Source organism: Peromyscus leucopus, chromosome 6 (assembly GCF_004664715.2).
Source record: "Peromyscus leucopus breed LL Stock chromosome 6, UCI_PerLeu_2.1, whole genome shotgun sequence".
NCBI classification, from domain to species: domain Eukaryota; kingdom Metazoa; phylum Chordata; class Mammalia; order Rodentia; family Cricetidae; genus Peromyscus; species Peromyscus leucopus.
This window is the reverse complement of record NC_051068.1, coordinates 46,746,000-46,772,695: the sequence shown is the minus strand read 5'-3', so window position 1 is coordinate 46,772,695 and position 26,696 is coordinate 46,746,000. Positions and strand designations below refer to the sequence as shown.

Genomic DNA, 26,696 nt, shown 5'->3' with positions numbered 1-26,696 from the left:
ATTTTATATCTATGTATACGTATATAGAGAGATAGATATAGATATCTCGTGTGTGTGTATGTGTGTGTATGTGTGTGTGTGTGTGTGTGTGAGAGAGAGAGAGAGAGAGAGATAAAGTCTTGCTATGTAACCTAGACTGACTGAAAACTACGTAGCCCAGCATAACCTACAATTGTAATCCTCCTGTCTCAGCCTTCCGAGTGCTGAGATTATAGGCACGTACCACTTACTTGGTTGGCTATTACACTCAGATTTTAAAATGGAGGTCATATAAAGCATAGATTTCTAGAAGACATTAGGTAGCCCAGGTAGTGATCAAGTTAAGAATACTGTCCTTGCCAAGCATAGTGATGCATGCGCATCTCTGATCATAGCACTTGGCGTACAAATGCAGCAGGATCAGGAGTTAAGGCCAGCCTGGCTGTATGGCAAGATTCTGTGTAAGGAAAAAAGCGGGGTAGGCCAGAGAGGTGGCTCAGTGGTTAAGAGCACTAGCTGCTCTTCCAGAGGACCCAGTTTCTATTCCCAGCACCTGCACTGGCTCATAACTGTCGGTAACTCCAGTTCCGGGGAACCTGACACCCTCTTCTAGCCTCCATGGGTACCAGGCATGCACAGGGTGCACAGACAAAAACATGCAGGCAAAACACTTACACATAAAATAAAAATAAATGCATCTTTTTTTTTTTAATTAAGATGCCCTTAAATGTAACTGAGTTAAAAGAATACTATGTAAATCCCTGTCAGAAACTAAAATCCATATCAAATTTAATGTGGCTTGTGGTGGATATATTTGTCAGACTCTGTTATTGTGAGAGAACATTGTCATGAACAAGGGAAGAAGGCTTTCTTTGTACTCACAATTGCAGAAGTTTGGGCCATCTAGACCTCGATGACATGGAGAAGCAGGGCAGTTCACAGTATGGCAGTGAGGAAGTGGAGACCTGAGGGTGGGGCTCAAGGGCCCAGTGCTATGCTTCCTTTAGCTGGGTCCTCCCTCCTCAAGTGTCCAGAATCTCCTCAGTGGGGAGCATTTCACATTCAGACCGGAAGAGTGAGGAAACGTGTCCTTGGCTCTGTTTGCGGTACACTGCTATCTTGTTATCGGCCATCCGATAAACAGCAAACCCTCCTCCGAGAATCTGAAATGTAAGAAATCACAGGGAAATGCTGCATTTGGTAAAGTGCTGGCCACACAGGGCAAGAGGACCTGAATTGTTATTCCTGGCACCCACACAGGAAAGCTGGGTGTGGTGGTGCACACCTGTAATCCCATCCCTGTGGAGGCCTCTGCCCAGGAGGATCCATGGCACTTTTTGGCCAGCCAGTCTAGCCGGTTGATGAGCTCTAGGTTCAGACTGAATGTTAGTCTTAGAAAACATGGTGGAGAATGATAACAATAAACACCCAGTGTATATAAGAGTGTACCAGCCCAATGTGCACGCTTTCAATCCCAGCTCTCCGGAGGCAGAGGTAGGTGGATCTCTGTGAGTTCAAGGCTGGCCTAGTCTATGTAGGGAGTTTAGGACAGCCAGGAGTACACAGAGAAACCCTAAGAACACACACACACACACACACACACACACACAACACACACACATATAGTTACATATATAATGATATATAGAATATATATAGTGTTTATATATATAAAATGAGTGTGTACATATGTGTATAAATTATACATTTACCTCATACATCGAGATAGTTTCAGCTCCATTGGCTATTCATGGGAGGTGAAGAACAATGGATTTTATAAGACCTTTATCCTAGATTTAAATAGCATAGTATCTAGAATGTCTGAAAAATGTTGTATTTTCTCAGCAAGATCCAAACTGGTTGAAAGATATTATGCCATTGGTAAGGTGGGGCACACTTGTAATCCCAGTGCAAAAGTTAGGAAGGAAGTTCGTGAGGCCAGTCTGGGCTACACAGTAGGCTCATTTCTCAAAAAAATAGTAAAACATACAAATACGAAATATCGCGGGTTGGTGGCTCACAGTAAATTTTTAATATTTTTAAATATTATTGGATCAGTTTGTGTTTCAGTCTCAGACTGTTCTCCAATATGAAAGGATTACTGAGGGGAAATGGAAATAACACACAGATGATTTATTCATCTCATTTAGCTCAGACTGGCCTTGAATTTAGGATTGCCCTGCCTCAGCCTCCCTAGTTTTCAGATTGTGGTCCTGTGCCACCATGCCAAGATTTTGATCCTCTTAACATTACTCTTTTTTTTTTTTAAGTCATGAAAATGTACATTTATCATTTTCCCCTTTCTTTTTTACAGGAATACCAGTGTATTCAGTAGCATGGGGCCCTGATTCAGAAAAGGTTCTTTATACAGCAGGCAAACAGCTCATCATTAAACCTCTTCAACCAAATGCTAAAGTTTTACAGGTATATCTCAGGCCTTTGTCAGCTGCTCTCTACCCCTGTGTCACTGCGAAGCTGGGTGGTCCTTGCAGTCCCTTCCTTCTGGTTGGTCCCCTGACATCTGAGAGCTTTGAGTTTGCTTTTTATCAGACTTCATTACTGATCAGGGAATTCTGTTCATGTTTTCCAAATGGTTCACATTGCTCTAGTCAGTCACGCAGGTGTTTCGAGTTACCGAGTTGTCATGTGATTCAGCACAAGTGATCATCCTTCAGTCTACAGAGTCAGCCTCCAGTGTGTAGGTCTGAGATGAAAGAAAACTAAATGAAACTCTTAAGAGTGTTTAGATTTTGTTTTTAATCATCATTATCATCTGTTCAAACATGTGTGCCCTCTCGAAGGCCAAGCACTGGTTTAGTATTTTTAGAATGGTGGAGGAGTCGGTACGAGACTTAGAAGCAACTGTGTGCCTAGAACTTTCTGAAGAATGTAGAGCACACTTGGCATAAGGATAGATGTTGAGCTGACATTTGCTCGTGTGCTCTTCAGAAAGGAGGAATAGTTGTTAGAGCTAAGTCTTAAAGAATAGGTGGGAGGTGGTCCTAAACCCAGGGAGTAGAAACAACTGGTTATTCATAAATGCGAGGGAAAGGGGTAAACAGAATCACACAAAAGTGAACAAAGCAACAATGGCTGTTAAGACAGGTTTGGCGGGGCCAAACGAAGGGCACACTTTTAAGCTAGTGTGCAAGAATTATTTATTTATTCTACTACTGAAAGACAGAATGATTTCCCTTACATTTTGACAAAGACATAGTGTAGTCTGTCTTTGTTTTAGTTACTTTTCTGTTGCTGTGATAACACACCATGACGAAGGCAACTTACAGTGTTTACCGATCTAGTTGGTGCGTGAACCTTGGAGAGTAGGGGCCTAAAAATGAGGTGGACTCAAGTCTCATGGAATGGCCGACTTTGTTTAGAGCACGAGGCAATTTATGCTCTGAAGGTTTAAAAGAGTCGCCCGAGTAAAGTCTACAACCACATGGACACGCCACATTTGGCAAAAACGTGTTTTTCCTAGAAGCACATAAATAACAACAGCTGAAGTCAACTCCTACCCACTCCACCTGGAGGAGGGTAAAAACACATTCCAAGAACAACTCTGTTTTGGAGAAACTGAGGTAACTCTTGTCTTATTTTCCTGCAATTTTCTCAAAAGCACTCAAAATTCTCACATGACTCCACTCGTGGCCTGTGTAACATTATAGAAACAGGGTTTTTTTTGGGACTTAGGGTTTCAGAGGGTTACCATGTCTGTCATGGCGGGGAGCGTGGCAGCAGGCAGGGAAGCATGGCATTGGAGCCGTAGCTGGGAGCTCGTGTCCTGATGTGTAAGTAGGAGGCAGACGAAGAGACACTGGGAATGTTGTAAGTCCTTGGAAACCTCAAAGCTGTACTTCAGCGGCACTGCACCTCTTAATTCTTCCCAAACAGTTCCACCAAGTGGAGACCAGTTCAGACATTTGGGCCTGGGGGGCCATTCCCATTCATATTACCACATCCCTCTCACTGGTCCCCATAGGCTCATGGTCATATCATAGTCCAACTTTAAAAGTCACCATAGCTCTTCACAGTCTCAGCACAATTTAAAAGTTCAAAGTACAAAGTCTCTTCTGAGACTCAAGGCACTCTTTTAATTATAACTCCTTGTAAAATAAAAAGGCAAATTACATACTCCCAACATAGAGTGACACAGAATATACGTTACCGTTCCAAAAGGGGCGAATAGGGGCATAGTGAGAAAATACTAGATGAACCAAAAAACCAAAATTGAAGCCAGCAGGGCACACTCCCACTCCTGCAGCTGCATGTCTGTCGTCCACACAGGCCCTGCCACATACCTGGCTGCAGCACCTCTCCTTAACCATAGAAGAAGTTTCCACAACCCTTCCCTCATGTATCCCTCAGGACTCTGAAGGCAGACCCATGTGGACAGTACTGCCAAATCCGACTGCTCTCATTTACACTAGCACAGCGTTGGAGTGAGGCACATGGTCAGGCCTTCACTTGCTTACCTCTGTATGATGACAGAAAGTTTGAATCTCTTTCATCTCAGCCTTCTTATCTCTGACAGTAATACCCACTCACTGTGATTGTTTGTGACGACTAGTGTCTGGTATGCGGTGAGCACTTGATAATGAATAGCTGTTACTGATGCTGTTGTGTTATTATGAATTAATATGCCTTCTTTCCCTTTTAATAAGCTAGAGGGCTCAGAAAAAAAAAAGATGTAAGGGGGGCTGGAGCGATGGCTCAGCCATTAAGAGTACTGGCTGCCCTTGTAGGGGACCCAGGTTAGATTCCCAGCATCCATATGGCTCACATCTGTTTGTAACTCCAGTTCCAGGGAGTCTGATGCCCTCTTCTGGCCTCCAGGCAGTCATGTGGTACCCAGCATACATTCATGAAAGCACGTATAAAATAATGAAATAAATTAAAAATTATTTAAAAAAATTATAAAAAACTTGGTGATGGAGATTGACAGGCTGCATCAGGTATAAGAGTGTGTTAAGAAGTATAAGTTTGGGGACTCGAAAGATGGCTCAGCTGTTAAGCACACTTACTGCTTTTTGCAGAGGACCCTGGTTCTGTTCCCAGCGCCCCCACACACCACAGGTAGCATCTGTCTGCGTCTCCAGTTCTTGTGGATTCAATGCCTCCTCTGGCCTTTTTGGGTACTGCACACATGTAGTCCACATAATGTCCATGCAGGCCATTGAACACATAAATTAAAAAAAAAGCATCAGTTTTAGAAGTTGGGTAAATGTAGATTTCAAGCAATAAAAGGGGTTAAGGAAACTTTGATGTTCTGTATTGTAATTTCTGTATAGACAACGCATGGGCAACTCTTTTGTTGTTATTGTTGTTGTTGTTTGGAGACAGGGTTTCTCTGTGTAGTTTTGGTGCCTGTCCTGGATCTTGCTCTATAGACGAGGCTGGCCTTGAACTCATAGAGATCCGAGGGCTACTCTTATAAAGGCATTTTCTCAATTCAGGCTCCCTCTTCTCTTTTAGCTTGTAATTAGCTGGCAAAAAAACTAGCCAATAAATCTGCAATGAACTTAGACAGCAAAAGCAGGGACATGAAATCTTTTCATTTATACCTTTGGTTTATATTCACGTGTGTTAAGACATCTGTAATTAGGTTTATATAAATGAAACTTGGGAGTTTTGTACATCATCATAAAATATACTTTAGAGCTTCTGTGTAAGCCAGAATAGAATAGAAAAGAAAATAAACCCATTATCACAATTCTGTGGAGCAAAAGAGGAGTTAGAGTATAATTAGAAATGTAATGCAAATTATCCATTCCTTTTGGGAATCTAAACTTGTAGCAAGTCTCCAGGATTATAAGTGCATGCAAGTATAGATGGTCCATGAAAAGGAGTGCAGTTTAGAACTGTAAGCCACATTTCCTTAAGGCATTTCACACACTCAGAGTCCAGTTTATGTGAGGAAGCATATTTATTTGTTCAGTATAAATATACTACATGCCAGCTGTATGCCAGTATGTGGAGTATTGGATATTAAATAGCATCGAGCAGGGCTTGTGGTGTATTCCAAAGTAGATCAGCATGTGTGAGGCCCTGGGTCTGACCACAGCATCACACACACAAGCAAGCAAACAAAATTTGTCCTCAGTTTATTTTATAAGAAAGAGAAACAGAAGATGCTTCCTGCCATAAGGAACTTGTTGTTCAGATGGATCTTAAATTTAAAAAATGCCTAATTACATGAATGGTAATAGCAAATGGGAACATAAATTATATTTAACAGCAGTACGCCTATGCTTATTTTCTAGATTACCAGTTTCTGTGTGACATATATATCCATATATATGGATATGCATTCTATGTCTCTGGATATGTTTAAAAGCAAAAAAAAACATGCTTGCTTTATAGATTGCAAGTTTCTGGGTAACTTGTATATGTCTGTCTATAGGCATTTTGTATGTATAGAATATATATTCATTACAGAAAACACTGTTTCATTATATAGTAAATCAACAGAGGATTTGTAATAAATCCAGTTGTGACCTAGACCCATAAAGGTAAAGAGAATAAAGCTTAGGAGATGTGCAGGAAAAAAAAGAGAGAGAGAATACTAAAGATGTTTATGTACTAGAGGTTGAAACAACAACAAAAAAACCCAGTCTGGCATATAGCTAGCTGGTAAAGTGTATTTGATGTGTGAGGCCCTAGGATCAGGTTCTAGTCCTCTCTCCTGCCCCCACCCCCAGGAAACAAAGAGGAGAGAGAATTTTGTAAGTAAGCATGAAGACAGTGTCACTGAGAGGACCAGCAGGACAAATGAGATTTGAAGTCAGCTGACGCCTTAGATTATGTCACATTTATTCCAGCTTGTCATGCTAAAGTCTAGCTGGAAACAATGTAGCAGCAAGCAGTTTGGCCACTGGAGTCCAGGCAACTGAGCAAATTCCTGGGAGGTAGGCTGTAAAGTGGATGGCGTGGTGCTAGGTGTTTTCTTTGGAAAGTGGACTGAATCGAGCAAATGAAGAACTAACTGCACAGTGGGTATTGAAGGAAGATCGGAAGCCATGAAAGGACGGTGAGGGGGAAAAAAAAAAAAGAAAGCAGTGCACCAGAAAGAGGGGACAGGCTGAGCATGAGTGGTCTGCAGTCACCCCAGCCACTTAGCAGGGTGTGGTGGGGGGGGGATCGCTTGAGTCCAGTAGTTTAGGCCAAGCTGTGCAAGACAGTCAGACCCTCAGCTCTTAAAACACAAACAAAACAAAAAACAAAAGGAAACAGACAACAATATTTTTAATAGAAAAAATTTCACTTCTAAAGTTGTAAGTAATATTTTTTCCTCTTCACAGTGGAAAGCCCATGAAGGCATTATTTTAAAAGTCGATTGGAACTCAGTCAACGATCTTATTTTATCTGCTGGTGAAGACTGTAAGTATAAGGTATGCAGAAGTATAAGCTTCCTTTCCTGTTACTGGGGTACAGTATCCTGGCAGAAGCAGCTTCAAGAGAGAAAGGGTTTCTTTGGCTTAGAGTTAGAGGTTACGTCATTGCAGGGAGGTCAGGGCAGAGCTTGAGCAGCTAGTCACACCAGCAGTCAAGAGCCGAGAGAGGATGGACGCACATATGCTTGTATTCAGTTCTTTCTTCAGCTCTTACAGAGTCCAGGACACAGACCCAGGGAGTCATGCTACCCACAGTGGGTGGGTCTTCCACTTCATTTCACATGAGACATCCCCAGGCCAACCTGCTAGACAGCCCATTACTGAGGATCTCTTCTCACATGATTCTGTACTGTGTCCAAGTTGACAACTAAAACTGACCACGATAATATATTATGTTTAGACTTACTGTCGGCTTAAGAGAATAAAATTTAGGGGAAAAGTATTCAGCATATAAGACTAATCTTTTAGTTTTTTTCTTTTTCGTAATAATTGAGAAAATTGGTTTCCAACTTTAAGTGCTATTTAAAGTTCTTTGTTTTTGTTTGTTTATTTATTTTTTGAGACAGGGTTTCTCTGTGTAGTTTTGGTGCCAGTCCTGGATCTTGCTCTGTAGACCAAGTTGGCCTCAAACTCATAGAGATCCACCTGGCTAAGCCTCTCGAGTGCTGGGATTAAAGGCGTGTGTCACCACCGCCCAGCCTAAAGTTCTTATAATAAAATTTTTATTTAATAAGCAGCAATATCAATTCAGCTTCTTTTGCTTCATGCTTTAAATTAGTTCATTTCCTTATTCATTTACATTTTTAGAACTCAGTTCTAGAAGCTTCCTAAATATTGGTCCATTACAGAGCAAAATCATTTGTGGGTGCTAAGATGTTTCCCCTTGTCTGCAGTACTGGGACCATTGATACGCTAGATAAAAGTTACTCATGTTGAGGTATACCCTAGCTCAACAGTACAATTCAGTGTAACTGTAATTTCAGGGGCTTTAACTGAAATAAACTATTACAGAAAGTCAGTAGAAATCTCACTTGGCAAAAAGAAATTCTCGGAAAGGCCAACCATCACCAGATTTTACTACTCAATTTAAAGTACTTAAAATGGGTAGATGTCATGTTTAATCCAGGTTAGTAATGTTGTGAAATTTTCCTTTCTGAGGCATGTACATTTCCAGAACTGCTGCTTTGTCCTCCTTGTATGATGGTTAAGTTTCTAGTTGCTAATGCTGCACGATTATGATTTCTTATCTTCACTTGATATTTTATTGGAGGACAAACTTTCTTGTAGTAATGTGGTGATATTATAAAACATTGAAAAGTTTTTGATTTTGTAGGTGTGGGATAGTTATGGTCGCGTGCTGTACAGTTCTCAGCCTCACGAGCACCCTATTACCTCAGTCGCCTGGGCTCCGGATGGCGAGTTGTTTGCTGTTGGTTCCTTTCATACTTTACGCTTGTGTGATAAAACTGGGGTAAGTTGCAGGGATGAGTGAGCACTCACAGATGTGCTGCCATAGAGGTGGCAATGTACCACACCCAGCGCTCACACTGGGAGAAATGTTTTCAATGAAAGCATTTGACTTAACCTCTCTTATTTGTCTTAGTAAGGTGGTTCAGTCAATTCCTGACTGTGAGATTAAATGGTTTACAATTGAAGAGTGGACATATTCTCTATTATTTATCTTTTGGGAAATACTTGTTTTGAGCATGACTCTGATGGATGGTAAAACAGTGTGAGTGTTCACCTTTATTCCCCCTTAGTGTGGAGAGGACAGCTTTAAGTTTATTTGTGGTATCAACATGCTCCATTAAAATTTTTAGTTGCATATTTTTTGTAGGAATTAATAGTAAATTTAAAAGTTGATTTTAGTGCTAGGTATGATGGCGTATGCCCTTAATCCAGTACTGGAAGGCAGAGGCAGGCAGATCTCTGTGAGTTTGTGTCCAGCTGGTCTACACAGCAAGTTCTAGGCTAGCCAGGAACAGTGAGGCCCTGTTTCAAAAAGTAAGCAAACAAACAAACAAATCTCTAAAAGTCCCCAAAGGGTCTTTCTTTCTCTCTTTCTTTCTTTCTTTCTTTCTTTCTTTCTTTCTTTCTTTCTTTCTTTCTTTCTTTCTTTCTTTCTTTCTTTCCTTTCTTCCTTCTTTCCTCCCTCCTTCTTTCCTTTCCTTTCTTCCTTTCTTTCTTTCTTTCTTTCTTTCTTTTTTGGTTTTTTGAGACAGGGTTTCTCTATGTAGCTTTGCGCCTTTCTTGGAACTCGCTTTGTAGACCAGGCTGGCCTTGAACTCACAGAGATCCGCCTGCTTCTGCCTCCCGCATGCTGGGATTAAAGGCGTGCACCACCACTGCCCGGCTATATGTTTCTTTCTTAAGGATTCATGTTTAGGGAGCTGGGGGAGTGGGTTGGTGGTATGTGCTTGCTGCGTAAGCATGAGGGCACAAAAGCCCAGCATGGTACACATTTGTGCCCAGTACTGGTGGAGGGTGGAGCCCTCCAGGGTTCCAGGAGCTCATTAGGTATCTGGTCCAGCTGAATAGCTAAGCTCCAGGTTCAAGGAGACCCTGTGTCAAAACAGTGGAGAGAGATACAGGAAGATACTTGATGTCAACTTCTGTCCTCCAAACGCATATACAGATATGTGCATGTACACCCACATGCACACGTGTACACACTCACACAAGCTTGTGCATATGTGAATACAGCACATACACACATACACACACAGAGGAAGAGAGAGGGAAGAGCGCATGAATGTTCATGTTTGGATACATGTAAGGGTTTTCTTTGCAAGAGTATATATGGTGTTTAGAACGGACCCCTGTTCTGGCAAATGCCGAGCTTGGTAGCGTTTACCCATTCTCTCAAAGAATAAGTTGTCCATGAAAGTACTCCAAAAGCGGTAGCATTATGTGGCTGACAGTCTGACTTGTTATGTTAGCTTTCTGTCGCCGTTACAGTGTGGATGAGGAAGTCAGCTGGTAGAACAAAAGATCTGTTTCGACTCTTGGAGTTCCTAGTCCACTGCCGTTTGTTTCCATGCCTTTGGGAGTGTGGGAAGAAACATCAACAGTGTGTGGCAGAGCATGCAGGGAAGTGAGAGGGGACTAGCACAGGCAGGGGTCCCACAATCCCGCCAAGGGATGCACCACGTGACTAAGGACTCCTTTTGCAGTGCTCTACCTTCTACAGGTTCCACCACTTCCTAAAGGGGCCATGCTGAAGACTGTTCAAGCCATTAGCAGAGGGACATCAGGGGACACTGAAGGTCTGAACTGTAGCAGTGGGATGATTCCTACTGTTCTTAGCCATGAGGGACTCTCGTTTCATGGCTTTCCTTCTTCAAGTGCACGTTTGGGTAGTTAGAATCGTTGAACTTTATAAACAACCTGTTAACCTTTCTGGTTACTAGTTTTCCATCACATAAAATGTTAGCCTTGTGCCTGCCAGTAGGAGCTGAAATCTGGTGCTGTAAAATTTATCAGTCACTCCCCACTGCTCCTAATATGTGCCTGTGTACCGGGCTGAATGCTGGCTCCTAAGCCCCACTCCTTTGGTCCTTTTTCCTTTTCTTTTTTCTTTTGTCCCTCCCTCCCTCCCTCCCTCCCACCTTCCCTCCCACCTTCCTTCCTTTCTTTTTGTGAGACGGACTGGCTAAGCATCCCAGACTCTTCTCTGTGTGCCTCTCAAGCAGTGAGATTACAGCTGGGCACCAACCATGTCTGGCTTCATTTGTTTGTTTTTTCAAGACAGGGTTTCTCTGTGTAGCTTTGGAGCCTGTCCTGGAACTCGAACCGTAGACCAGGCTGGCCTTGAACTCACAGAGATCACCTGCCTCTGCCTCCCCAGTGCTGGGATTAAAGACGTGTACTACCACTGCCAAGCCTCCTGACTTCATTTTTATCTTTTCATAGAATATTCTCATTTCCATCTTCTACGTAGTGAATTGTACACATTCTTTAAGGCCTGTCTCACAATTGGCTTCTTTTTATCATGTCCTGTGTACACAACCTAAAGTTTTTATAAAATGATGTTTAAAGTCTATTTTCCTACTTCTTACTTTGATCTTTTCTTTTCTCAGCTATGACATCAGGATGTTGATTATCTAATCACGTAAAACCCTTTGTTTTGTTTTGCTTTGTTTTCAGATGTAAGGATCTTTACTTTAGGTGTCCGTCAGTGATGGATAGTTCTAAAGAACATGTAGACTCATTTTTGTGATACATTATGCTTTTATATTGTCTTTTAATTTTATGCATATTAGTTTTGACTCTTTAGTGCATAGGATCCGATAGCTTAAATATTATCTTTAGAGTACAGTAGATATTCAGTTAAGTTATTAATAAGTCAGCTTGTACATAATCATTTTAATGTATCATTTTGATTAAAAATTTAAAAATTGATTTATGTAAATAACTGAATTCAAAATTCACCTCATTAAGCACCATATCCTTTTTTAGACTAGTATTAATTCTGGAAAAGTAAACTAAATTGCCTGAATATGTTGTAATATCTTAGAGATTTGAGATGATAACATTTTAAGTACATATTCTTTTTATTTGATAGTCATCAGATAGGTACTATTGATCAGACAGTGTTTGTGAAATGGGGCTTTAGACATTAAAACATGTAAAGACTTTTATTCAAGTTGCTAACAGTCTGGTAGAGACTCATAAGACTTATACCGAATAGTCACTAAGTGATCTATAGGAGGTTTGTTAAGCATGTGACGATGTGTGTGAGTCTAATTCTCCTTGTGCACGTTGACTGGAGAGCCGAGGCTTGGTGAGTAAGTAATTCACTAAGGAGACAAGTGAAAGGAAGTGATTTCAGGCAAAAGAAAACTCTTGGGTCTCCACGTGTGAGAGAGTATGGCAATTTTTGTGCAATGTCAGTAGATCTTGCATTGGATATTATCAGGGGTTGATATTGAAGAGATAAGAGATACTCACCTAACTAGCCTGCTCTGGCTGTGCAGAAGAGGATGCATTTTAGTCCTTTAAAATCTAGTTCCTTTCTGTGGACCCCCCTCAGCTTCAGAGTGGGAAAGATAAGATTGAGCTCAGAATATGTTTCTGTCAGTGGAAGCTCCATATTGATCTGTTTAACCGTGGGAGCTTCTGTTATAACGAATCTTTGGAACAGCTGGAGTCATGAAGCTGGAAATCCTGCATAGTATGTTAGTTCTTAAAGCGCTGTGGCTGGTGGGTAGTAACACTAGAGTTCAAGTGTTAGAAGTGTTGCTTTGATAACAAGAACTGTGATAAGGAAAGAGGATAAGCCAAGCAAAGGCCAAAATGAAAGTCTATTAGAAAATTAAAAACTGCCATGTGGTGGTGGTGCACGCCTTTAGTCCCAGTACTCGGGAGGCAGAGATGGGCAGATCTCTATGAGTGAGTTCCAGGACCGCTGGGCTGCATAGAGAAACCCTGTCTCAAAAAAAAACAAAACAAAACAAAACAAAAACAAAAAAATAAAGAAAAAGTAAAGGCTTAGCCCAGGGGTGGCAATTTGGATTTTATTGTAGGGACAGTGGTGGGTTACTGCATTTTAGATAGTGACCTTTCAAAGAGTGGTCATTTCAGAATCGGGGTGTGCTCCGAGGTCAGTGTGGAGGACAGACTAGAGAAGAGAAGGATGAGGGCAGTGGATGTGGGGCTGCAGGTCTCAGTAATGGGCTAGCAAGGTGAGCTGGAGGGGGCTAGGCTCAGGAGAGAAATCTTTGGTATATATTGGGAAGAGCCATGTGTACTTACTTACGTTTCTGACTACTTTATCATCTTCATTACTGCTTGCATGCTTTCTTGAACATAACCCCCTAATATAACATAAATTATTCTCATTTTGTGTTATTAGATACTTTGTTTGAACATTACAGTAATCAAGTTACCTAAATTTTAGCATGCATAGCTTTACTTAGATGTTATTATATATAGTACTTATTGAGTTCTGTATTTTAAATATTATTTTATTTTTTAATTCTTTGGGAATTGAATTGATGCATACAATATATTTTGATGTTATTCAGCCCTAAACTCCTTGTAGATCCACCTCCCATCTTCTCACTTCCTCCTCTCAACTTTGTGTGTTTTGTTTAAGAAATTTTAAAAAATGATTTGTTTTTATTTTATGGGCATTGCTGTTTTCCCTGCGTGTGTATCTGTGTGAGGGTGTCAGAGCTCCTGGAACTGGATTTATAGATGGTTGTGAACTGCCATGTAGGTGCTGGGAACTGGGTCCTCTGGAAGGGCAGCCAGTGCTCTTAAGTGCTGAGTCATCTCTCTAGTCCCTTTAAGAAAAAATTTTTAAGTAGCCTACCGAGTCCAATTGGTGCTGTCCATACGCAGGGGTTTGGGTCTGTCCCCTGGAGCATGGTCAACTCCTGGGGCCCAGCTGCAAGGAAAACTGACTCACCCTCCCCTAGAAGCATTAGTGGCTAGAGGTGGGAGTTCCTGAGCCCGCCTCCCTGTGTGCTCGAGTGTTGATTTGCTTGAGCTTGTGCATTTGAGCCCGCCTGCCTGTGTGCTCGAGTGTTGATTGGCTTGAGCTTGTGCATTTGAGCCCGCCTCCCTGTGTGCTCGAGTGTTGATTGGCTGGAGCTTGTGCAGCTGCTCTGGGCTCATGAGGGAGTTGTCCTGGACCGTCCAGAAGCTACTGTTTCACTCCAGTCCTCCCGGTTCTGGTTCTTATAGTTCTTCCACAATGAGCTTTTGGGGGAGAAGGTGTGATATTGATGTCCAGTTTGTGGCTGAGCACTCCATAGACATTTATTCTCTGCACTTTAACCAGCTGTGAGTTTATGAATTAGCTGCCATCTATTGCATGAAGAAATTTCTCTTACGAGGTCTCAGGGCCGCACTAGATAAATCAACGAGTCTAGAGATTCAAATTCAGCAGACACTTCGATGTCTGTTTAGCAGAAACAGTGATAGTATGCTCCCCACTGGGGCCTGTGAGTCCAGAACCATGGGTTCTTTTAGGCCCTATTTGCAATATGATGAAGTGAAATGTTACTTCGGGAACTTATCTCTTAGGTTTAGGCTGTCGGTTCTAGTCATTTTCATGTATGGGTTATTTGGTGGTGCTCCATGGTCTTAACACCTTAGTGCTGAGACTCTCTTTTCCCCATCAGAAGGAGGGTGGGTGGCACTTAGGTCTGTCTTAATAAACCAGTGGGTTTATTATTACAGGAGTATGGATGGCCCTCTACTATCCTGGCTCTTGGTCAGAGTGATGTTTTTTTTTTTTTTTTCTTTTCCTTTCCTGTCAGTCCAGTCCTCAAGGAATAAACTCCCCCTTTATGAAAGATAGTTTAATCAATCAATTAATTATTCTTTTGAGACAGGGTGTCATGTGGCCCAGGCTGTCTTCAAACTTGCTACATAGCTGAGGGTGATGTTGAACTCCTGGTCTTGCCTCTCCTCCTGACTTCTGGGACAGGTTGGAGCCTAGCTTTTGTGGTGCTCCATAAGCCAAGGGTTGGTGAGTAGCCCTTTCTCTTGCTGTTTGGCTGTATCAGCTGTTGGGTGACTGTTGAGTAACAGAATGGAAACTTCATATAGGAGAGGAATAGTCTTTGGGAAAACGGTCTACAGAGGTCATGAAATGGGCAGATGACTTCTACAACCATCAGGCAATTCCACAGACTGAGAGAGGAGTCTGGTTTCCAGAATCACCCAAATGGTGGTATTCCAGACATCTAGTTAAAAAAAAAAAAGGTATAAGGCATACTGAGAAGCAGAACATAGTGGCCCATTCATAGGGGGAAAAAAGAAGTTGACAAAAGACATTCCCAAGATATCCAACATTGAACCTGTTAGACAAAGACTATGTGCTCAAAATAATTAAAGAAATATGGATAAATCAACAGAATTTTTTTTTGATACAGGGTCCCATTGTATAGCTCTTGTTGACGAGACAAGACCAGGCCTCAAACGCAGAGAGATCTGCCTACCTCAGACCCCCAACTGCTAGGATTAAAGGCATGCACCACTATACCCAACCAAAGAAACTATTTTAAAAGAACCTAATTGAAATTCTATAGTTAAAATATAAGCAAGGTCTTAAAGAAATATAAACACTTCCAGAACTCCAGAGTACCATCTCTTCAGTAACAAGTGTCATGCATCTAAAATCTGCAGAGCAATACATTTTTCACTTACCAGAAAATGTGAAAATGGACTTCCTTGTAGCACATGGATGGAAACATTAATCAGTATAACTTTTACAAGTATAACTTGAGTCGACACTTTGACACAGCTGTTGTGCATTCAAGAAAGTCTAAATGTACACTGAGATGGCTTAGCAGGCAGGGGTCTTTGCTGCCCGTCCCGGAGACCTAACTCTAATCCCTCAGACCCATAAGGCAGAAGGAGAGAACCAACTAAATTGTACACACACACACACACACACACACACACACACACACACACACACACAAATAAATATAATAAAAGAATTAAAAACTAAGCTGGGAAAGTTTTAACTATTTTTATTTATTTATGTGTATTATGTGTCTGTGTATGTATATGCCGCATGTGTATGGGTGCCTGCAGAGGCCAGAAGAGGGATTGGATCCTCTGGAGCAGGACAGTTATAGGCAGTTCTGAGCCACCCAGTGTGGGTGTTGAGAACTGAACTAGAGTCTCAGCAAGTGTTCTTAACCATTGAGGTAGTTCTCCAGTCTGAGATAGTATTAGTTTAAGTGAAATGGTCAAGAAATACAAAAATAAATTTGTAAGGAAGATGAACATTACTGGACGATCAGTAAAGTAAATCATTGTCTAAGTGAATTGCTTGTGGAATACAATTTAGACTCATGGTGCCATATTTTTTTTCTAGATTCTATAATAAACTTTATTTCTATCTTTGATGTCTAAAACTGTGATTCAAATTAACAGGTATTTTAAGTAAATATTTAGAATATGTTAACAAATTACACTAGTTATTAAACAGAACAGGATTCAAGGAGAAGGATCTGAGGATGCAAGGTACTTTTGGCTTTTTAATTAATTGCAATGTAGCTTTTGTGTATCAGTAGGGGGCGCTATTGGTTATGCAGAAGACAATTTGTGATTCTCATTTTCTCTGTGAACATTCAGACTTTCTTCTGTTCATTCACTCTTCCACTCAATTAAAATAAATTTTATAATTTGCTACCTGCAGGAGCTTGTCTTACTGTCTTATGTAACTTTTCACTGTCAATGCTGCATATAAATTACAATTTGGAGCATGTTAGAGGTAATATATGAGAATATGCATAAACACCAGTCTTCCATAGAGAGTGTGGGAACTACTTCTCCTGTCTCTTTGTCTTAAGCCAAATTGATGTGTATGTAATTTTATGAGTTGAAATTTTCGAACTAAGGCAAACAAGACTTTTGAGGATTCTTTCAGTGTGGTATATGTGTACAAGAACATGCAGAGAGGATACAGTTAAGTCATTGTTTTACATTTAAATAAGTATTTCTTTGTTGGGAAATAACTTGAATAAGCATTTTCAGAGAACACAAGAAAATAGATCTCATCTTTTTCTTCAAAGGGATATATCATCCTTCCATACCATAACATTTAAAAACTCTTTATTTTTCGTGTATAGGGGTTTAGCCTACATGCATACCCGATGCCCTTGGAGACTCTATGAGCACATTGGTCCTCTGGAATTGCATTTATAGAGGGCTGTGAGGTGTCAAGTGGGTGCTGCTAATCCGACTCGGGTCCTCTGGAAGAGCAGCCGGTGCTTCTAACCACTGAGCCCAGTAGCTTAACCTGTTATAGAGCATCCTCAGCTACCGTAAAAAAACCACTGCTGTTTGGTATGGTTGCTTTTTTTTTTTTTCAAATTTAATTTAACTTTTATTTTGAAATTTAAATTACTTTTTACAATTTTGCTTAGTGTGGGAGTAGCTTTGGCACATTTCTAGAGTTCTGGGGTCAAACTCCAGTGTCAAAGGTACAAAGTTGAATGCTTCTTCTGGGCCTTTATATCCCCATGTACCAAGTCAGTGATCAGGGCTAAATGATCATCTCTCCTCAGTTAACTCCACAGTCCTGTGCCTTCTTTCCCCTGGTCACCCGACTGTCACTCACTTCTTATGAATACTAATTGCTTGTTTCATTGCTCTTTTTTTTTTTTTTTTTCCTTTTTTGGTTTTTCAAGACAGGATTTCTCTGTGTAGCTTTGGAGCCTGTTCTGGAACTCGCTCTGTAGACCAGGCTGGTCTCGAACTCACAGAGATCCACCTAGCTCTGCCTCCCGAGTGCTGGGATTAAAGGCGTGTGCCACCACGCCCGGCTTTGTTTTATTGCTCTTTAATATAAGAAACAACCTGCACAGGGCACACCAAACATGCCAAAATCTCAAGCTGTGCTGGAGCAACGTGGCTGATCCGTGCCTTTAGATTTCTACATTTTATTGTGGCTGTATGCAAGTATTCAACAAAGAGAAGAATTGGTTATAAAGATAGAGGGACATCTTTCAGAGGCTCAGGGAATCTACCTCTGAACAAAGGTAGATTGCTAAGAAAATTGAAAGCATCCTTGTGTCTTTTGTCTTTACCTCTGTGTATGTATCCAGAGATTTTTTTTTCTTTCCCAGTGAACTGACTTGTCGTCCCCCCCCCCCATTTATATCCTGGACAGTGACTTAGAGTGTATAACCCCTACACTGAAGAGTGTAGACTGCATCAAAAATCCACGTACCACTTTTGTCCCCAGGGGAGAGATTGGTAGCCTTGTCTATGTTAGGAATATAAGCCTGGTCTAATCATATGTGTTCAGGCATGCTGGGGAAGGTGGTGTGAACATAACTGGCCAGACTCAAGCCTAGTAGCCACTCGGGCAAAGTGTTAGTAGTGAAGGAGGCAGCAGAGGCAGGCGTTTTTATCTCAGACCATTTCAGATTTACCACAAGGTTTTAGTTTAATCCTCCGAGATGTCCTATTTATGTAAGTGAATTTCTGACTTTATAATTAAAGACAAAGAGAAATTTATAGTTACATTTTCATATTTGATATAAAAGCAACTTTGTTAGGAACCATAAAATATAAACCACAAAGCAAAAGGATTCTTTTCTGCTGTCCAGGAATAAGAGACTCAAAAATTTATTCTAAATTGGATTTCTATTGCAGAATTTACTTTCATTATTTTTAAAATCAGTGCTTAGGGCCTGGGGAGATGGATCCATGGTTAAAAGCACTGGCTGTTCTTCCAGAGGACCCATATTTGATTCTCAGCTCTCACAAGGTGGCTTACAACCATCTATGGCTCGAGTCCCAAGGGCTCTGATGCTTTCTTCTGGCTTTGCAGGCGCCAAGCATGGACATGGTGCACAGCTGTATTTGCAGGGAAGACACCCATATACATACAATAAAAATTTTTAAACAAAAATCTTTAAATAAATAAATAAATAAAATTAACGCATCATATAATGGGCATTGTAGAAATGTTCCATCTTATTGGATTGCTGTATATACAGTTATATTGTTTTTGTTTTCCAAGAGTTTCACTTGAAGCATTTTGATCAGCTCACTAGTGAAATCGACCCAGTCAGTAATTTCGGTGTTAATTAGCTTTCTGTCTTTATTTTGGAACTGAGTCTTGCTATATAGCCCAGACCAGCTTTGAGTGAGAGATCCTTCGGTCTTAACCTGAGTGCTAAAATGTATAGTGTGTGCTATCAGAGAAGGCTAATCTGAAAATATCTAAACATCTGGGTTTTGTTATTCTTTGGAATTTTAAAAAATGATTTTATAAGCCTGCAGCCATAAGCTTGTTCCTCTCTGTATGCATTCATTCAGTAATACTCATGCCTGGTCCCGGTCCTTTGCTGTTCAGAGAGCATCAGTGTCGTCTTCCAAGAGTATTTAGAGGATGAGGGTGCAGCTTGGACAAAGACTTCTGCAGGTTTCAGGCCAGCCTGGCTTAAATTATAAGACCTGTCTTGAAAAAAAAAAGTGCAGCCAGGTGTATATAGTCCCAGGTACAATCAGGAAAATTGAAAAAATTGAGATTCAAGAGCAGCTTAGTCTATGTTGCACAAGATCTGTCTCCAAAAAATCAACCTCTTGAGACAAGGAGATGGTTCAGTAGATAAAGTGTTCGTCACCGAGCAGGTCTGAGGACTAGGGTTTGGATCCCCAGAACCTAAGTCAATGTCAGGTGGAAGATGGAGACAGAGTGTCCCCAGAGCAAGCTAGCTGGCCAGATTAGTCTCTATAGGCGAGCTCTGGGTTGAGTTGAGAGCTCTTGCTTTAATGAATAAGGTAGGAAGCAGTCAAGGAAGACTCCTGCTAGCTTCAAACTCTGTAAGTACATGCACATATGTGCAACTGTACTGACACACACATGCCCTACACACATTCGAACACACAAACATGCACACCACACTGACACACATACAAAGAAAGAAAGAAGCAAAGCAAAAAAACCAACCTCTCTTCCCCAATGGAGGATTGACACGTTGATCATTGTTATTAGAGAAGAGAGAGAAAACAGAGTAATGGTAAATTTTTAGGATATATTTGTGCATTTTATTATGTTTGCACATTTATTTATTATCTGCTATGTGTAAGTTACTGGGGGTTTACACACATGATGCTTGTGTGGAGATCAGAGGACAACCTTCTGGAACTGTGTTTCTCTTTGTCACGTGGGGCCTGGGGGTTGCACTCAGGTGGATAGTCAGGCATGGTTGCAAATGCCTTTACCTGCTGAGCCATCTTGCTGGCCCTATGTATTTTTTATGGGACTAAGTTGACTTAAGTCAGTCTCCTCTGTGATTGGATAACTTAAAAACAATCTTGGGTTGGTGTGTCCTACCAGGCCTGAGGACCTGAATTTTATGTCTGGGATCCACATGGTGGGAGAAGAGAGCTGATTCCTGCAAGGTGTCTTCTGACCTTCATGCACATACTTGGTACATGTACACACACACACACACACACACACACACACACACACACACACTAAAAATACAATTTAAAGTAAGATCTTTGTTCTACGTATACTTGAGTGCAGATGTGTGCCTAAGCTTGATCCAAAACATCAAATACTGTACATGTAAATGAAGTCTAATTATTTTGTATTGACTACTTTTATATAATGTAGTATTCCTGAAGTATTTCCTAATTTCTTATTTATCAAACACAAATAAGTTAATTTCTTCTTACTACTAGAAGATGATTGCTTTGTTTTGTTTTGAGACAGGGTCTTACTATGTAGCCCAAGCTGGCCCAGAACTCAGAGATCTCTCTGTCTCTGCCTCTGAGGGCTGGGATTAAAGGTGCGCCCCACCACACCCTCTTGCAGAAAGATGATTGTATTTAACCTGTGAAGTTTCCAGTTTTCACTTATTTTTTAAAAAAGATCTCTTCAGGTATGGTGTGTATTCATATGTATCCCTTAAAATTTTATTTAGAATTTCAGAAAAGAAACTTTGTAATATTTCACATTACTTAACAAAAACAACTTGTGGTTTCTTCACTATCTTTTCCTTGATAATGTGTTATTAGACCTTTTCCTTAAGCACAGTTTATTGTGGGGGAAGTTGTAAAAAAGTATGGGTAATAAAAAAGTAATTTCATAATTTTTCTATGTATGAACTTTTATTGGGAAAGTTTAAAAATATTACATTTTCACAATTGTTTTTGAGTATGTGTGTGAATGTGTGCTGCATGTGTACAGGTGTACAAGGAGTTCAGAAGAGGATGTGAGATCTTCAGGAGCTGGAGTTACAGGCAGCTGTGAGCTGCCTGATGTGGGTTCTGGTAGCTGAACTCAGGTCCTCTGGAAGAGTAGCACGTGCTCTTAACCACTGAGCCATCTCCCCAGCCCCAGTATTATTATTCTTAACAAGACTCATTAGTTCTAGTGTATGATTGTTTTGCTTGCATGTATGTCTGTGCATGCTTGGTGCTTGTGGAGGCCAGAACACATGCTGAATTGCCTGGAACTGGAGTTACTGATGGTTGTGAGCTGCCATGTGGATGCTGGGAACCAAACCCCAATCCTCTGGAAGAGTACCGTGTGCTCTTGACCACTGAACCATCTCTCTCCGGCCCCCATTATTATTATTTGTGTGTATGTGTTGCTTTGTGCTTATGAATACAGTACCCTCAGATGTCAGAGAAGGGCCAGGTCCCTGGAGGTGGAGTTGCAGGTGCTATGAGCCACCAGATGTGGGTGCTAGGAACCAAATTTAGACCTTCTGGGAGAGCAGTACATGCTCATAACCACCAAGCCATCTATCTCTACAGCCCCTTTATTATAGAAAGGCTTATTTTAACAGCGGTATGAATTACTGAATGTGTGTGTGTGTGTGTGTGTGTGTGTGTGTGTGTGTGTGTGTGTGCTCTTCTCCTGCACAGTTGTTGGAGTGAGGCCGCAGTCAGTAGTGGTGCGCTGGTGCCTGCACTCTTTCTGTGGCTTTGGTCCTGGGGACTGGATGCCGGGCCACACTTGTGCTGAGCAAGGGTCCTGCAGTTGTGCTCCATCTTCAACCCCAAATAATGACTGTTTCTGAAAACTAATAACACCGGTCAAGGCAGAAACCCCTAGTAAAAGCACAGCAGCAAAATGCAAGACTTCATTTGATTATAAGGTTGAAAGGATGGGAAGAGAATATGGAGGTAAATTAATCATTCTAGAAAAAATTATATTACATCTCAAGAAGTAAAAAGGAAATACATCTGATATAGTCTGCCAAAAGTGATTGTTTTCTGAAACGCACTGAGAAGACTCTTCTGTCCTTGATTCTTGACTACTGATTTCTACGCAGTTCCCTCAAGTCCTTGGAGGGGTTATATTACTACACGCTGAAAAAAAAAAAAAACAAGAAAAAATAGGCTTGTGCACCTAATACTTTTATGATTTAGAATGCATGCCAGATGTTTTACAATGTTTTTGTAGTGACATTCTTGAAATATTACAATCAGAACTTTTAAAATAGATTATAGAAAACCTTGAAGTAAAATGTCTTTCCTATAGACTATTTTCTACATTATTACTTAAAAGCAATCATTTGAATTAAAGTGGGTTTTTTTGGGGGGGCAGTTCTTGGGCTATTTAATATACTGTTTTATTGTGTTTCTAGAGTATACTTGAAAAACTCTATCTGTATCTTTCATTATACATACTATAATTGTGTCAAGAAAAGTACCTTTGCCAGGTGGTGGTAGTTCACCCCTTTAATCCCAGCACTTGGGAGGCAGAGGCAGGTGGATTTCCGTGAGTTCGAGACCAGCCTGGTCTACAGAGCGAGTTTCAGAACAGGCTCCAAAGCTACATAGAGAAATCCTCACTCAACCTCCCACCCTCCCTCCAAAAAAAGAAGAAAAAGAAAAGCACTTTTAATAATTTCAGATAAAAATACATTTTTTTCCTTTTGGCCCTAAAGATGACAGTGATAGTTCCCTAAAGATAAGGCACTGAATCACAAGCATAAACAGATTTTTAGCATACATCATATCTTAAATCAACTTTAAAAGTTTTGTGTCTGTGGATTTTAATGCAGCGTTTCCTTTAAGGTAGGGTTCTCAACCTTCCTAATGTTGAGACCCTTTAATACAGCTCCTCATGTTGTAGGGACCCCCAACCATAAAATTATTTTCATTGCTACTTCTTAACTGTAATTTTGCTTCTGTTATGAGTTGTAATGTTAATATCTGATATGTGAAAGACACGTTCGACCCCAAGGGGCTGCAACCCACAGGTTGAGAACCACTACTCTAAGGCATCAATACCTTCCTTAATGGAATTAGTGTGTTCCAAAGAGACATTTATCTCACCATTAGCTTCGCTGCAAAATATTTAAATTCCAAGAAATAAAACTATCAATGCTTCCCAAATACATTCTTTAAAATCACCTAGTATCTTCGTATATAATGTGTGCCTAAGTTTAAAAGTTCTGTTGGTTCTTGTTTTGGTAATAAATCCGTTTACCTCCCTCTTCTTTTTTCATCTAGTGGTCATATGCTTTAGAAAAACCCAACACCGGCAGCATATTTAACATCGCGTGGTCCATTGACGGCACGCAGATCGCGGGGGCCTGTGGGAACGGCCATGTGGTCTTTGCGCACGTGGTGGAGCAGCGCTGGGAGTGGAGGAACTTCCAGGTGACGCTGACGAAGAGGAGGACCATGCAGGTAGGACCGCGTCTGGAGCTCATCCAGGGCAGGCCCGACCTGCTGCTGACTGACAGGGTTCAAGTCAGAGTTTCTATTCATTTAACCTTGTTTAAAATTGCTTTTTAAAAATCAGGTAAGGCAAGTCAAAGTGGGGAAGATTCAGGAAATTGCCCTGGGCATTTAGGCAGTATAAGGGAGGGGAATTTTTTTCTTCTTCCATATTCAGGTTTCTGACTGAGGCCTCTATGACAAAGTACAGATTAACATTTCACATTTGTTGTTGTTTTGTTTTGTTTTGTTTTTGTTTTTTGAGATAGGGTTTCTCTGTGTTGTGTAGCTGACCTCGAACTCTTATAGATCTGCCTGGCTCTGCCTCCCGAGGGCTGGGATTAAAGGCGCGTGTCATACCTCCCAGCTGGCATTCACGTTGTTTAATGCAAGTTTCACATGGCATTATGGGTTTGATGAAGAGCAGACAGCTGTGGAGCAGATCTTTAGGCTGAAAGATCTGATCAAATGACCATGGACTGGGGAATCAGGAGGCTTGCTTTGTACAGCTCCTCCTCCATGTCCCTCTGCTTTCAGATAGGGCTGTCACACACCCCTTTTGTGAAGGAAGACACTTCTCATGAAGGGTCTTTGACCTGTTCCAGTGAAAGGTCAGAAACTTTCTATTGTAACTGCCGAGGGCAAGTTAGTAGGACAGGCAGAGTGACCCTCTGCCTGTGTCTTCGCATTCCTTTATCTGGGAATGTTTAATACACCCACTGCATATTTGGGGGCTAGTGTGTAAATCTGAAGTGGACTATTTTGTAGTTAATTTGCAGAAATGGGATATGTCAACGGGAGGAGGAAGGGGCTAGTTACAGATCCGAGAACGTCGGTGGGTGAGTTGTAAGCGGCTGAGGACTGGGTTCTCTCGCCCTGTTGGTTCTTCCATCAGGGCCACCACGGCTCAGTGCCTTGCATGGAATAAATGTCCATCAACTCTATCAAAACTCAGATGAAGAAAGGCATGAGGAGGAGGAGGAGTGCCGGAACAATGGACCCGTGAAAATCCTTGATCAAAGAAAGAGGAACTCCACCTTCTCCTCCTCAGCCTCTCATCTGCATCAGCTGCTTCTAGCTTCTGTATTCAAAGTCATGTGGCTTTAATTCCTGTAAGAGTTTAGAAGCATGTAGTAGGAGTTTAACCTATTAAAGGGCTTCGTTAGCTCAAGGATAAAGATTTTAAAATGTGGGTAATAGGTTCACCAGACTCAATAATTAGATTATTTGCTCTAGATGTTTGTTTGCTTGTTTGTTTTTGAAATTTTTATGTGGAAAAAAATGTCTTTTTTTTTTTTTTAAAGCAGAGAGTAGTATATAGAATCTCGTTATCTTTACTCCCCAGCCATGGCAATCATCAGCTGGGGATCCATGCTGCCCCATCCACAGACACATCTGCTTTCCAACCTCTGCATGGAGTTTCAGGCAAATTCTGACATCAGACTTCATCTATAAATGTTCAATCTATAGAGTTAAAAATAAGGACATCTCTTTTAATATAACCATAATACTATTATCACACGACAACAACAACAATAATTCTTTAATTTTAGAAACTGTCCACACGATGCTCAAATCTTCAGGTGTCTCCTACATGTTACAGTTTTAAAGTTTGTTTGAGTCTGGGTTCAAGTGACTATAGTGGCTTTGGTGTAGCCTTTAAGTTGGTGTTGGTCTGTAGTCCCCCCCCCCATCTCTCTGTTTCTTCTTACCATACTTCATACTTCAAAGTCAGATAATCTATCCCAGAGTTTTTCACAAGATGGACTTTGCTGATTGCATCCCTTTTGTTTTTGTTTTCCAATGCCGGTGATTGGCCCAGGGCCTCCTAAACTGCTAGGCAAGCACTCTCCTGAGCCAAGACCCCATCCCCTCCATGGGTTGTCTTCTGAACTTCCTGCAGACTGACAGTTGTATCAAAGTGATGGCATAAAAAATGCATTTCTGTTGTTTAACTTGGAACCAAACACAGCATTGTCTCCAGGACAAAGAATGCATTGAGTTTTAACCGATTGATTTGGGACAGAACTATTTTATTCATGTGTGCATGAGGTCTAGGCAGTATAGCATTATCAGAAAAGTTCTAGAGTTATTTATGAAACTCTCCTGAGAGCATAGGCGTGCTTCTAGATGGCTTTAATTTGGAATAAGAAAGGCTCATCTCAGTGACTCAATAAAGTACATGTAACCTTACACACACGGAATCTTTTAAATAGCTTATTAAATGCAAGTTATCCTAAGAGGAAAAGTTAATAAATTAAATAGAATTATAGAGCCTTTTAATTTATAAAGGGTTTTATACTGTGATTATAAAATATTGCATTTTTGTTAAGTTGGACCCATTCAGTATTTTGGTTAGGATAATAATCTTTGTTTATTCAGTGACTATTTCTGAGTAATCATGCTTTCCAGGTATGAGGCTAAGCAATGAGGGATGTAGCATCAGTTAAAACAAATTTGTTCTCTGTTCTCATCGTCCTCATAGGTTAGTGTCTTAAAACCATCCCATACATTCAAACACAAATTAATTTAAGGTGAGAAATTAGAAACAGCAGAAATTGATTGGTTTATGTAAAGTCAGGAGATAGGCTGAGTTGGGGTATTACTGCTTCAGTGGATCAAATAATATCAACAGGACTTCAGTACTTCCTCTTTTTGTCTCCTTCTCCCTGTGATTGGCTTCATATTAAGAAAGGCCTTCTCTATTTTGTTCCTTTGGTAGTTCCAGAGTTGCATCCTAACAACTCAAGTCTATCAGAAAGCTCATTTCTTCTAAGAATTCCAGCAGCCGCCGAACTTTCAGTCTCACATGCTCAGTTTGCATTAAAGTGAGTGAGTGTGTGTGGGGAACGTGAGCCTCGTCTGACCTGCTTAGTGACTGAGACTAGTGGAAGGGTGGTTTCTCAAGGGAAATCAAGGCATTCTTGAGTCTAGACGCGGGTAGGGGGAGAGCGAGAGCGAGAGTGAGAATCTTCGCAGGGAAGGTGTGGCTGCAGAGTTGTAAGGTAGCTGGTGACATTGCTGTGGCAGTCAGGAGCAAGAGATCTTAAGCAGAGGTGGAGCTGGCCTGAAATTCTCCAGCCCTGCATCTACAGTCTTGTATCTGCCAGCCAAGCCTTATGCTCTAAAGGCACCAAGACCTCTCAAAACAGT

General features: G+C 41.0%; 1 protein-coding gene across 4 annotated transcripts in view; it reads left to right on the top strand.

Moving 5' to 3' along the window:
• Ift80 (intraflagellar transport 80) overlaps positions 1–26,696 on the top strand; it is a 109,609-nt gene that overhangs the window by 36,618 nt on the left and 46,295 nt on the right. For all 4 annotated transcript variants that reach the window (XM_028867225.2, XM_028867224.2, XM_037206652.1 and 1 more), the window contains 4 exons: positions 2,294–2,403; positions 7,281–7,370; positions 8,707–8,844; positions 23,334–23,513. In XM_028867225.2, coding sequence (XP_028723058.1) covers positions 2,294–2,403; positions 7,281–7,370; positions 8,707–8,844; positions 23,334–23,513 — 518 coding nt within the window. The remainder of the gene's footprint in view (positions 1–2,293; positions 2,404–7,280; positions 7,371–8,706; positions 8,845–23,333; positions 23,514–26,696) is intronic.